The 13,235-nt window shown below is 35.1% G+C and overlaps 1 protein-coding gene across 1 annotated transcript; it reads right to left on the reverse strand.

The window, feature by feature from the left end:
• Positions 1-6,954: 6,954 nt before the first annotated feature.
• On the reverse strand, positions 6,955-11,341 carry LOC135154348 (uncharacterized). The gene is made up of 4 exons (XM_064100475.1): positions 9,857-11,341; positions 8,892-9,409; positions 7,528-7,630; positions 6,955-6,981 (listed from the first exon to the last, which is right to left on the reverse strand). The coding sequence occupies exons 1-4, from the start codon at positions 11,339-11,341 to the stop codon at positions 6,955-6,957; spliced, it is 2,133 nt and encodes a 710-aa protein (XP_063956545.1).
• Between the last annotated feature and the right edge of the window lie 1,894 nt (positions 11,342-13,235).

Below are 13,235 nucleotides of genomic sequence, written 5' to 3' on the forward strand. Positions count from 1 at the left end.
CTATTAAACAAAATCTAAAACCACACAATCAATACAATTCAGATCTTCCAAATAAAGTATTAATCTTAACTTTTTGCAATCCTGATAATACACTAACCATACTTCAGCGAAAAATGCGCCCATACGGTACATTAAATTGAGCTGACTTTGCACATTTATCATTTTCACTTGCTCTTTAAAGAAACACACTTGTCATTAAACAAGTAATATATAATATTCAATATTTCTAAAATCTTCCATACTTGAGAGTATTCGGTCTTATCCTCTATTGATTTTTATCGTAATCACACATGTTCTTATTCAATAAAACAAATTGCCTTTATTATTTTAGACGGCTGAGAATTTCCAAACTACAGAAGTACTTTTGACATAGGGCCTTTTCACACGTGAATCTTGAATTATCATTGCATTAATGATTGCAATTCGTCTGTAGAATCATCCGACCTTTCACACGCTCAATCGAAAACTGTGATTTGAATTCCAATTCCGACCAAGCGAAGGTGTTTTTGGTGACTTGTCAATCAAAGCACTGCATCGGTACGATGAGTGCATGACAATTGTATTATCTACGGAAGTGCTTGGAAGGACACGTAAGCTCCGCCCCCGAAGGATGTTTTGGAGGTCAAGCCTTTCACGCGTAAAATTCGTACCGTCATTGTAGTGAAACTTAACTGGAATTCACATCCGGGGTAGAATTTGAATTCGTGATTTGCGTTCGTTGTTATAGTTTGGTTTCACACGTGCTAAACATTCGCCATTAGTCATATTTTTCACTGGAATCATCATTCAAATTATGATATTGTTCTGTCGTGTGAAAGGGCGGGTTGAGTAACAAAGATTACTGATTGAAACGCCTCACATACTTGGCTGCCCAAGTACATGCCAATCTACATGTTAAATACTTGCACCTGCTCTAAAAAATGTATGCCGTTCAGAGAACCATTAGCCGCCCTTTCACACGGTAAAAAAGTAATTTGAATGATTCCAGTGAAAAACAGGGGCAATGGCGAATATTTAGCACGTGTTAAACCAACCTAGAACCTGTTTAGAATCACGAACGATAATCACAGTCACGATTACAATAGTAATCATCATTATAATGATGATTCAAGATTTACGTGTGAAAGGCCTTAAGTTAACACAAACAAATCTCTGCACCGTATTATCGTTGTTTTGCATACCCCTGTAGCTATCCTTAGAATCTAATAAACGATCCAGTTTAAAGTGCACTGCAGTCTTATAAACAGTAAAAAGGTGTAGGTCTGTAAGTACAAGCAAGCATAATTCCAACCCCCGACACTGAAATTTATAACTTACACCACCACAAACATTTTCGCGACTCATTAATTACTAGCAACGTGTTAACTGCTATGATTACATCGCTAGAAAAAAAAAATACACCATGTCCTGTAGTTAAAAACCATTATAACTTCAAATAATTATTTGACAAGAAGTATGCATTTTTGAGAATAAATTTTTTCTTCAGATATGTTATAAATGTAATTCTCTGCTTTTATGACGAATAATTTTGTATAATTCATATCGAAAATTATATTTTATGAAAATTTAAAAATGAATGTTTATTTGAATTGAATTGAAAATATTAATCATATCCGCTTTTCTGCAATTATTATACTGTCGGTTAAGCTGTTACGTAATCAGGCCAACTTGAATTATGAACTCGAATGAAGTGTGGAAATGAGTACATTTATATTTACACTAGTTGCATAATTATACATAAAATGTATAATGCATGTTACATGCATGTCGTTTGCTGATATTTATTTATTTCGTCTTTATTCAACAGGGTAGTCCCATCAGTAGTTACAACGCTGTTATACTAGGAGGCCCTGCATAACATAAAATACATATACATAAATATACATGAAAAACATCCAATGGTGATATGAAAGATCTGTACAAAATGATATTACATGCTACTTGTCAACGAGTAATAATAGAAAACAAATATTTACAACATAATAGTTATTGATGAATACAATACATTTTTATTTGGTTAAATTAAGATCAACGAAAATGCATGTATAATAAACAAACAGTTCATTTTAAGGCTACTAACAAATAAGTGTAAGAAGATTAAAGACATTCGGTAGGAGCAAATGGGGTCTAAACTAGTCATATTACTTATCATATTATAATAAGCTGCTTTCAGAAATAATATTAATGAATATTATAGTAGCTTTCTCTACAAGATTGTGCAAAAAAACCATAAAGGCATGGAACATAGCAGTTGACTTGACGAGTTCTTGTGTTTTCAGCGTCTAAATCCATTCCATGGCGTGGTACTATGAACCTGCTTGCATTAGGATATGATGGCGCATTTAGGATTCAGCTTCACTCTCATTATGCTCATCGCTCAATCGATGTAGGGAATGATGTAGGTTTCGTAATCAAAAAAGTCATCCTAAAACGAGACACAAAACAATATAAATGCCACCGAGATAAACAACATTTATTAGTGATGACACATTTTTCAATTTGTATATAATTTTTAACGTAACGGGAACGGAGACTATTTTTTGGGTTGATATACATTGGTTTTGATAATTATACACCCCTTGTTTTTGTTGCCTAATTCATTTGGTTATAACCCTCGTCCAATTCGGAGCCACGCCCATAGCCCAGGGAAGCGCAGGTGCTGGGTGCTGAAGCGCCCCAATATCTATTTTATTTATTTATCTATTTATTTAATTTATTCATTGATTTAAATACTAATTTATTTATTATCATTATTATTACTTTTCTGGGGGGGGGGGGTGCTGTGTATGTTATACACCATAGGCAATTCCCCCTGAAAACCACTTGGTGTGCAAATAAATGTAGAATTAACTTCTTGTAAAATACTTATTTCATCTAAAAAATAGTTCCCATGACCCTGTCCATTCCCCTTTTTATCAAATTTTCCTACCGTCCCCTATCTCGCTAATTTGTTTAATATATCTTCATTTCGTCTATATCTTTTTATTCGTCTGCCGGTTATTTCGCTTACAATTCTATTTATATAGTATCATTTTAATCTACAATATGATTATACGATCAGATAAATAATTTTCTTTTGATAAAATGGAAAAGCGAAATATAGAATATTGGGAAAATAGGTTAGATGTTTGCTTCCTTTTGTTAATTTCGTTTCGATTTTCAATTTTTATTTTCACGGAACGATAACGGGAAAAAATATAAACAAAACGAAACTTTTGTTTTGGTTTTAGCTATTGATTCTTTAATTCTTACTTTATTTTGGTGAAATGAAACTTAACTGGTCTAAAGGCACAGACACTTGTTCTTTTTTGCATAGTGCAGGGTCTGAAGCAGTTTGGCTAAAATCAATAAGTTCTGTGACCGACTCTACTCTCATTTCACGCAAGATTGGGGTCAGTGCTTGCAGACTAATATCTTAATGGTCATTTCTGGGGTTATCCTTACTTTGATCTTGTTTCTAGAAATTGGAAACTTAGTCCCTCCTAAATCAAAATGCTGTAATTTTGAATGGAATAATTTTGAGATAGGCCTATAATATTTCGTAGGTGGTTTTCTAGAGTCATAAAGCAACTCTTGGGGAAAATGAAATTGATCGGTTGAGTCATGCATGCATGGGTAATCAAAGATTGAATTAAAATTTACATTTTTTTACAGTCACAAGAGTAGTTTATCAGATTATGTAAATGCAAAGTCGGGCGAATGCTTTTCTGTTGTGGTGAGTTTTACGGTGCTAATGATGTTTCGCTATCCATCATTTAGCCACTCCACACAAAATTTTGATAGCGTCTGTTCATTGTTGAGCACATTTTTTTATGACGGATCATTATAGGGTTTTAAAGTAGTATCCTACATAACTTAAAAAATACATGTTAAAATTGAAAAGCGTTAGTGGCTCCCCTTCCCCAAATTCTCGGCCCCTCCCCATTTTCAAATTCTGAATCCACCACTGATTTGTCCTTAAATTTAACTGATCCTGAGAAATTGTTAGGAAAGGGATGCATTTATGCTACATAAAGAGTATTCATTCCTAAGTTTTCAAGTGTAAAAACTTCAGAAACCGTGTGGTGATACAAATGATGGAAGATAAAACCAACAGCAAATAATTCACATATGTAACGGAATTTGCCCCTTTGTCTTTTTATATCCCCTAAAATAACTGCGACATTGAAAATGCAATATTTTCCTCTTTGATTCGTGCTCATCATCCATAAATAAACAAATGGATTTCATTTTTGCACAGAATTCCGCCCACAGGTTGATAAACATTTCTGTCAAATGACATTGATAAAGACAGCTTTGAAAGAAAGTTCCACCATATTAAATTAGGGGTTACTCATTCTTAAACATTTTCACCCATAGTGTACAAAATGTCTATGACAGAGGAAACCAACATTTTAATAAAAGTGAAATGAGGGTTTGTTTCATGGACGGTTTTTGTTACTTTTGCCAATAGTTTTTTCACGAAACTTCGCCCATTGCTTCAGACTGACACTATCCAAAAAGTGCGCACACTAAAATAATCATTTGATACCTCACAGAGTGGGAACAAGGCCTTGAACTTTTTTCTCCTTTGCATAATTTTCGAATATATTGTCCTCACTGAAGCATAAGGCACTGGGATTTCATAAAAAAAATCATATCAAAGAACTATGCAAGAAGGTTTGTGACAGATATCCATAGTAAGCAATTGCATTTTTCCCAATAAAGTAAAAATAAAGAGCTATTCACATTCCACATGTTCATTCAAGCGGTAATGTTTAATTAGCCTTTGAACATGTTGAATCATTGAAACATTTAATTTGTCATGAACGTAACGAAAAGAAGTTGATACGATAATTTCATTTCCCAAAATAAAATGTTCTTGCCTATGTAATTTGTTAAAGATACTCTTCCAAAAATAATTGTCATCTTGTCATCATATTTGAACTTTTTTATCGATAGAAATGTGTAAAAAAATCCAATTATAGGAAATTTTGACTTGTATTTATTCAACCGTGAAATTTAGCCAAAAAAAAGTTATACGGTCTTTTAGAAAGTATATTTTTCAAGCCATCTGACGATTTTTCGTGATGATAATGTAGAATTCGTTCCAATAAAATGGAATCAGTCATGATATTTGGCTCACGACTTTTAAAAAGTGACAATTTTGCCTCCTGACGGTGCTCACTAAAGCATGGCATAAAGTACGTCCGTAACATTCACTCTGAGGGTAGCTTATACAATTACCTACACGCTCATGTAAAAATATATCGACCTCTCTCAGTGGTTCGAAAATTATTGATGTTTGTCTAAGGAGGGACTCACTTTTTGTTGTGTATTATTTCAACTCTGCTTTCCTTTCCTATTTTCTTCCCAAAGAGGTAAAAGAATGTCTTTCGTTTTGCAATGTTGCTCATTTTTTCGCATTTAAAATGTAAACAAAAAAGTTTGGACTGCATTCTTTTCTGTGGTGATTAGTTTTGGTAATTGGTAAGCTAATAGAAATAAGACAGGTAGGAAATCGTGCACTCCATGCCCGAAAAAAAAATACGAGTAAGGAATTATCAATGTCTTATATAATATAACAAAATAAATGGCGTAATCCTTGTAATGATTAAAATCTTTTGATAATTATCTCATTCATCGGGGGTATGTAATTTTCTGAGTAATTTACACAGGAGTGAAAAAGAGAAAGAAAGGATTTTAAAAAGTATTTTGGCTGACAGTGTCTGAATTTTAAGACGAAAACAACATCACATGTCCTGAAGATACCATAGTTGTTGTTTCTCACTGGAAATGACAATCGATTGAAAAAAGGATAACGAGTGGTAATATTCTATTTGTTTCATATAATATTGTATTTACATGGTTATATTTAATCGAATGTATATATTTACCGATGGCCTGTTGTAGTTATTGCCTATAATGTAGATTTTCTACGATCATCACACAATGTATCAATTTACGTTTTTTTATGGGGCATCGTAGGCCGCCACACGCTATAATTTGTGTGTGTGTGTGTGTGCGTTTATATTGTTTAAAGTCATCATATGAATGTACATGCTTGACATCGTAGATGGCGAAATAAAAGCCACCGTGAGACAACGATCGTTATAACAAAGTAAGCATCACCAATCAAGCATCCTTAAGTTCGCTGTTCGTTACAACATAATTATGCAATTTGCAAGTCATGATTGTGATCGAGTTATGACTTCCATTTTCCTCCCTCATGTTAATAAGCCTGTTCACGGTTGTAAACTGCGCACGAGCAGAAAAAGGTCATTGGAGACAACCATGAAGGCGGCTTTCAAATTCACTGACATAGGCATTTGTGATTTGATGATTATTCATGTATTCCTTTCAAAATATTTATCACATCCAAGCTGAAGAGTAATAAATAGAGCCTTCATAATCACTGATATTTGACAGTAGCCTAAACAATAGTCAAATGTGCCAAAGGCAGACAATAAAACAGATTTCCAAACTTTATCCCTGATGTAGGCCTACTATTCTAGTCACCTGGTCTATACAATGCCTTTTGTTCTTATAATTTGAATACTCTACCGGTAAAGCTTACGCAACATCTACATTTGAAAATGATAGTGCTTATCCTAATGAAAAATCACAAAGGTCATTTGAGAAAAGTTGATCATGAGCTAACCGTGAACTGGCTTATTATATAGCGCTTGGTACCTACGACGTTTTAATGGTATAGGATCGGTTAAAGGTTAACTCGCATAAAGGGAATAATTATATATGGTGCATTGGACCGACTACGATAAGAAATAGCCAAATTTACGTATTCTGACTTTTCCCCCTTTCCCTTCCTTCATCTCATTTTCCCCGTTTGACCTTTTCTTACATGAAATATACAGCAAAGTATATGTTAAATCGTGATCACATGTTTCTTCCACATTCCCGGCATTTACTGGGTGCTTTTTGTTGTCTTATTTAATAAAAAAAAAAGAATATGGTTCACTTCTTCATTGTCATTGGAGTATGCTAAGAATTAAGGGTAAAATCAAATAACGCGTTTTGACTGCTTTCAATTTAATTTATATCACATTTGCGTAAGACGGCAATACATACAACTACCATGATAAAAGGCATATAATACATAAGATCAAACAAAATACCGAGAATACAAATGTGTGGAAACTAACAAAGGCCAACGGCATATCGAAGGCAAATCCCAAACGGTTGCAAACAGAAAAAAAACGTGTTTAAAACAGAACTAACCTAGGCAAAGACTTACACAAAATAAAAAACTTTTGTTTTTCTTATAAATTCGTGAATTTTTGAGAAACAATTCACGAATTTATCAGAAATTCTATATATTTTCGTTGAAAAGAGTTGAGTGAATTATGAATCAGAGAAGAGCTACTACTACACATTAGATTTCAAATTGCATTAATTTAATCTTTCACTGTTGGATTATCTTTCGATTTATCCTGACACGTACATGCTTTACCATCAATAATGATACTAGTGTGTCAATTATGTGGTATTGAAATTACATAGTGTACAGAAGCAGAGCATGTGACTTACATCATGGGAAACATACACGTAGAGATTGTTGGGTGATTCAGTGTGAAGGCGCAGGAGGTGAGAATCCACCCTCCCATTCGACATCGTCCCACAGTGCCGGAGCCTATATTCATGAAAGAAAGTTATGGGTGCAAGAAATCACAATAATATGGGGAATGCTTATCAAAAAGTATTTGCGTGTCTTGTAAATATATTTTATTTTTGAGGTGGATATGCTTGTAATATTGGAATGTGTCGTTTGGATTGAATAATTTTTTTTTACTCTTCCCTTCGGAAATCAACATTAATACTTTATAATGCAAAAGTGTTTGAAACATTATTCCCTTTGGAGTTAGCGCATTGCAAGATTCCATGAGAGTTTGCAATAACGGATATCAAGATCATGGTTCTCCAAATATCATTTCAAATTGAAACGCGATTTGTGTGCAAGTGTCATGTATATATGTTGAACATGCGTTTCGGCGACCACCTCACCCTAACAAATGTAATTGTTTGGCCTGCAGTTAACGTGAGATGATTGTGACGAAGTGAATTTACTCAAACGAGTTTAAATGAATACATTTTGAGAATTGTATTGGTCGACTTGGTGACAAATATAATAAATAAAAACGCAATACTCTTCATCTGTTTAACAAAATGCCATTTTAAAGCATGATGTGCTGATAAATTATGGCTTTGTCGTTTAATTTGCTAAATGATGGGGGTGGCACTTAGGGCCATTTTCAAAGAAGTTAAAACAGAATTACTGCGAGAGGGAGCTCGATATCCCCGAAGGTGACATTCTGATTGTCAGATCACTTTCATAAGATTAACAAATTAATGATATAATAATAACAGTCCATATTCAATATAATAACTTTACCAAAATGGAACTATTTGTTCTGAGATGTACATTTCAATGTTGTGATAAGACAAACATATTACTCCCTCTTCGTCCAACTCTTTTAAGTAAATCTTAAAGGAAAAATCGGACCTTTTTCGAAATACTATAATTGTCACGTGTTTGATATTGTTTTAGAAGAGTTTTCAATTTAAGCTTAATAAGTTTGAATCATTTTGATTAACACAAGTAAACATTAATATTTTATGAAAATGATGCAAATACAATATTGAGAGAAATTGGGGGAAATACACCAACGTATCGAGTATTCAATATTTTGAATTTGGAAATAACAAATAGTATTAATCTGTTTTTTCAATTGTGGTATTTAATGTTTACACAAATTCTGTAATTGGTTTAATAGTTTAAGTAGCTGAAATGTTAGCCCTGGTGCAAATTAGTTACAGGGGGATTTCTTGTAATGTTAACGCTTTTGATTGATGTACCTTAATGATAACAAATACTGTTTAAAGCAAGAACATACTTTACGCATTCCATCGTCTTCACATGTCTGCAGCACTCAATGAGATAAACCAAGTCATCCTCGTCTGTACACTTCACCCTGTCCAGATAGAGCCACTGTAGGTTCTTTGTATGTTTCTTAATGAGCAGACTCAGTCCTCTCAAGGTCTCTCGAGATACGCGACACTGTTCTAATGGAAGTGAGTCCAGATTGCGAAGGATAATGTGTTTGAGATTTTGTCCTCCAGTCCGACGAAGACCAGCCGTGATAAAGGCTATGTCTCCCTCTGCATCATCGATAGTGATTTTAATATATACCAAAGCAGGGAGTGATGAGATCAGACCTTCATAGAATTGTGACGTCACTCCATCAGTTGATAGCTTTGTGATGGATGGTAGCTCAGGAGGAGATGGAGGGAAATCGATAGATGAGTCTGAGATGGTGAGAGAATTTAGCATCGGGAATGATTTAAGGCAGGCCCATAGTCCAACTGTCACAGCGGTTGCCATGATAGACTGCTCGAATTGTACACTCACAACCTATTAAGAAGATGAAAGAAAAATTGAAATAAGCAGCATAGGAAGGAGAACCAGTGATTTTTTTTATTTTTTATGCTAACTGAAACATTCAACGCGTATTATTTAACCATTCAGAAACATTGAGTATCGTACCATTTATTTATATTTCCCATAGGACTATGCCCTCCAATAGACAGAAAAGAGGGTAAGAAAAGACTTAGAATACCCGGCTTTTATTGTTTAAACTCTGAGTTGTTTACTGTTTGGTATGTGTTTGGTTCATCCATTTATGTATTCGTATTTATCTGTTATGGTATTGCTGATTCATTTGGTTTAATCTAAATGATTACATCGGTCAATACTGCGCTATTTGGTATATCAAAAGTAGGCCTATATACAGTACTGTATAATATATGAAGCATAACGTTATGGCCTATATCTGGCAATCATGACTTTGCATTAGAATACCTTCTGTTTCAGCTCACGTGGAAGATTTCGCATCCCAACGATAGTATACACTGTTGGTGACTTTAAGATCATACATCGTGACGTCACACATCTTCGTACCAATGATGACACATTCCCATCGTTGACCCCAGACTCTGATGAACAATCTAGGAGAATACGATATCGCTCACTCTCAGATAAATAACTATTTGTAAGGACCTTCTCCATTATTCTAATGCAGAGATTGTTCTTCGTACCAGAAGCAAATCGAATAAGATTTTCATATTCTCCAATGCTGGTTTTTATATCACGCAGTACTCGGTCTAACTTACTGGACTTCAACAACAAAAGAAAGCGGTTTGTTTCATCGGCAAGATACTTTCCTGCTGCATGTTCTTGAGCAAGTTTGTGATAAAACTCAATACTAGTTATGGAAGTCGAAAATGCTTTGTCAAGTTGTGGAAGGCGTCTGGTTGAAACAACAGTCTTTGAGACTATTCCTAGGGCGCATGCCATATCAAGAATAGAGGGAACTCTCTGAAAATCACAAGACGAGAAAACTAACTTCTTAGCATCATTGATCAGACCAGTGAGAGCAATTTCTCCCAGTTTCAGTATTATTTTGTTTAGTTGTTTGGGAGTTTTTATTAAGCCAGGTGTCCGGGCATTTGCGTGGAGCATTAAAAATACGTTAACTTGGTCGAGTAATGCTGTTTGAGTTGTAGTGTCACGCTGAAGTAGTTCTTCAGACCACAAGTGACAGACAATGAGGCAAAATAGCGGAGTTTTTACGAGTTCCTCAATAAGGGGTTGTTCATCGAGGTAAACTTTCAGACCATCCGCTTTCATAGGTTTCTGAACAGAAGTAAAGAACCTGTCAATGTAATCGCGTGCGTTCTCTCGCGAGAACCCTTCGATCTCCATCTTTGTGTACACCCTTGGTAGAACCCCTTGACTTAAAATGTCTTCTAGGTGAGGTCGTGTTGTTACAAGAACTCGACATTGTTGAAACATTTCCCATCTGAGAATGCTCATGATATTGCTTGAGGAAGAGATACCAGCATACTCATCAAGCCCATCTAGTACAATATGACAGATTCCCTGATGTTGTCTTATGAAACTTTCTAGCCCCTCTGGCGTCAGATCATCAACATCACTCAGGAGTTGTGATATGATAGCTTCTCCAATCGACGTACTGTGGCTTGTGTTTCGAAACTTTACAACAAACAAAAGTGGCAAGTCTTCTAATCCTGACCCTTCCTCGCTGTGAACCCAGTCGTATGCCATCTTAGCTACAGCTGTCGTCTTTCCTCGTCCAGCTGGTGCCGAAATAATGATTCGAGATGGAAACTTTCCGTCTACTTTTGCTGAAAATATTTTTCCAACAGAGCCTTGCAGTATTTCCTTTTCTTTAATATCTTTTCCTCGAGCGTCCTTCTTTACCATGGTAACAACGGTGTGCATTCCCTTAAACTCTGCATAATCATCTTTGTCCCAAGGTTTCATTTGGATTTTGCACAGCCGATTCGAGTATATATCTTCCAAGATTGTGCGACATTTTCCAACAGTCAGAGATTTCGAAATCTTTTCACTGTAGATATCTGGAACGATGTAAGAAAAACATTGAGCAAAATGAATTAAACCACGTTACATATGTCCTTAAAAACAAAGTAAATACATGAATATAGGTTATTCAAAATATGAAGACACTCAATACGACAGTAATAAAATATCAAAATGAAAATCGGTAGAATGTGTACAAAATGAAACAAACCCCTGGGGCAGGAAAAGTGATGAAAGATACTTTGAATCTAAACTTGTTGCAGATATATTTTCACTACGTCAGTGTCTAAGTCCCATTATACAATGAGTATTAATAATACACAGGATAAGGCCATTACAGCTTTAGAAAATATGCCTTAATCATAATAAATTTTAAAGATATTATTGGTTCATATAGATAATTACATATTCTGCGGTCTCCGCTATCAGATGACAGCAAATAAGTTAAATTTGCGTCAATTAGAATATAATATTTGATAATTACATGCTCTTTTCATATACTGACGAAATTACTAATAAATGTCCAAGTTTCATGAATCAGATCCCTAAACTCTTAAAGTTTTGATGGTAATTCAACATATGCCCCCAATTTGGCCAAAGTTCATTTCCCCTACATGTAAATGACATTTGATCTTGGTTATGGGACGTGGAACTCAAGCAGGATAATCAGTAATACTTGATTAACCTTATGTCCAAGTTTCATGAACTAGGTATATGTATTTTCCAAGTTATGATGACATTTCAAAAACTTAACCTTAGGTTAAGATTTTGCTGTTGATTTCCCCAACATGGTCTAGGTTCATTGACCCTAAATGACTTTTAACCTTAGTCATGTGACCTGAAACTCAAGCAAGATGTTCAGACATACTTGATTAACCTTATGGCCAAGTTTCGTGAACTAGGTCCATATAATTTCTAAGTTATGCTGTCATTTCAAAAACTTGACCTTCGGTTAAGATTTGATGTTGACGCCGCCGCCGCCGTCGGAAAACCGGCGCCTATATAGTATCACTCTGCTATGCAGGTGAGACAAAAATGTGACTGATGGATGAGTAAAATAAGCTGAAAAATAAAGGACAATCCACAAGTTAATCACCCTTTGCTAAAGGAAACTTTATCCAAAAAAATGACCTTTTTATTTTAAATAGTTATATTAAATCAACTTGACCACAGCAGCTTATTATCTAAAAAAATATAAAAACGAAAATGCTGTTTTAGGCATGAATAAAGCATGAAACAGACATAATCCGCTGTCTTAATCATTGTGCATCTCCTTTTATTAAACATGAAATGAACTAAATAGGTTCATTATTGCGGACTGAAATAATCGCTAGAGGGTATTCATTTATCTCGCAATTTACTATGGTCAACAAGGAAATTCGTGATCAGAACTGGATATATTAAGTGTCATTTAATCCTCTTGAATGGGATTCATTACACAGGCAATGCGAGCGCGAAGCACGAGCGAAAATTTTTATGTAAAGTCTATTTTCCAATTCTTCCCCTCACCTTTTTCTTGTTTTCGGGGTCGGGCCGGCCGTTACGAGGCTGTAAATTACACATCATGGGTATAATACCTCTTCCCTACTTTTCTTTCTGTTTTTCGTAGTTTCTATCAAGTTAAACAGTACACTTTTTCTGCAGGTTGTCAAAAAATAGGGGGGGCGGGGCCGGCTCGGCCCCCTCCTGGGTCCGCACCTGATTACGTCTGTGATCAGGGATGGGGTCTTTGGGGTGCACAAGCTGTTTGTGTAGGGTGGTGTCCGAGCGGAAAACCGTTCGGATAACGTGACCTTCTAATCGGCGTTTGAATTGTGGTGAAAGACCATCTATGTAT

The sequence above is a fragment of the Lytechinus pictus genome, chromosome 6 (assembly GCF_037042905.1).
Source record: "Lytechinus pictus isolate F3 Inbred chromosome 6, Lp3.0, whole genome shotgun sequence".
NCBI lineage: Eukaryota > Metazoa > Echinodermata > Echinoidea > Temnopleuroida > Toxopneustidae > Lytechinus > Lytechinus pictus.

What these genes read in the sequence shown, in the direction of transcription:
- LOC135154348 (XM_064100475.1), bottom strand. Translation starts at nt 11,341, where the DNA reads ATGAAACCTTGGGACAAAGATGATTATGCAGAGTTTAAGGGAATGCAC. An exon ending in CACGTGAGCTGAAACAGAAG is followed by an intron (nt 9,410 to 9,856) that starts GTATTCTAATGC and finishes TCTTCTTAATAG; the next exon opens with GTTGTGAGTGTACAATTCGA. An exon ending in ACGTGTATGTTTCCCATGAT is followed by an intron (nt 6,982 to 7,527) that starts GTAAGTCACATG and finishes CTTAATTCTTAG; the next exon opens with CATACTCCAATGACAATGAA.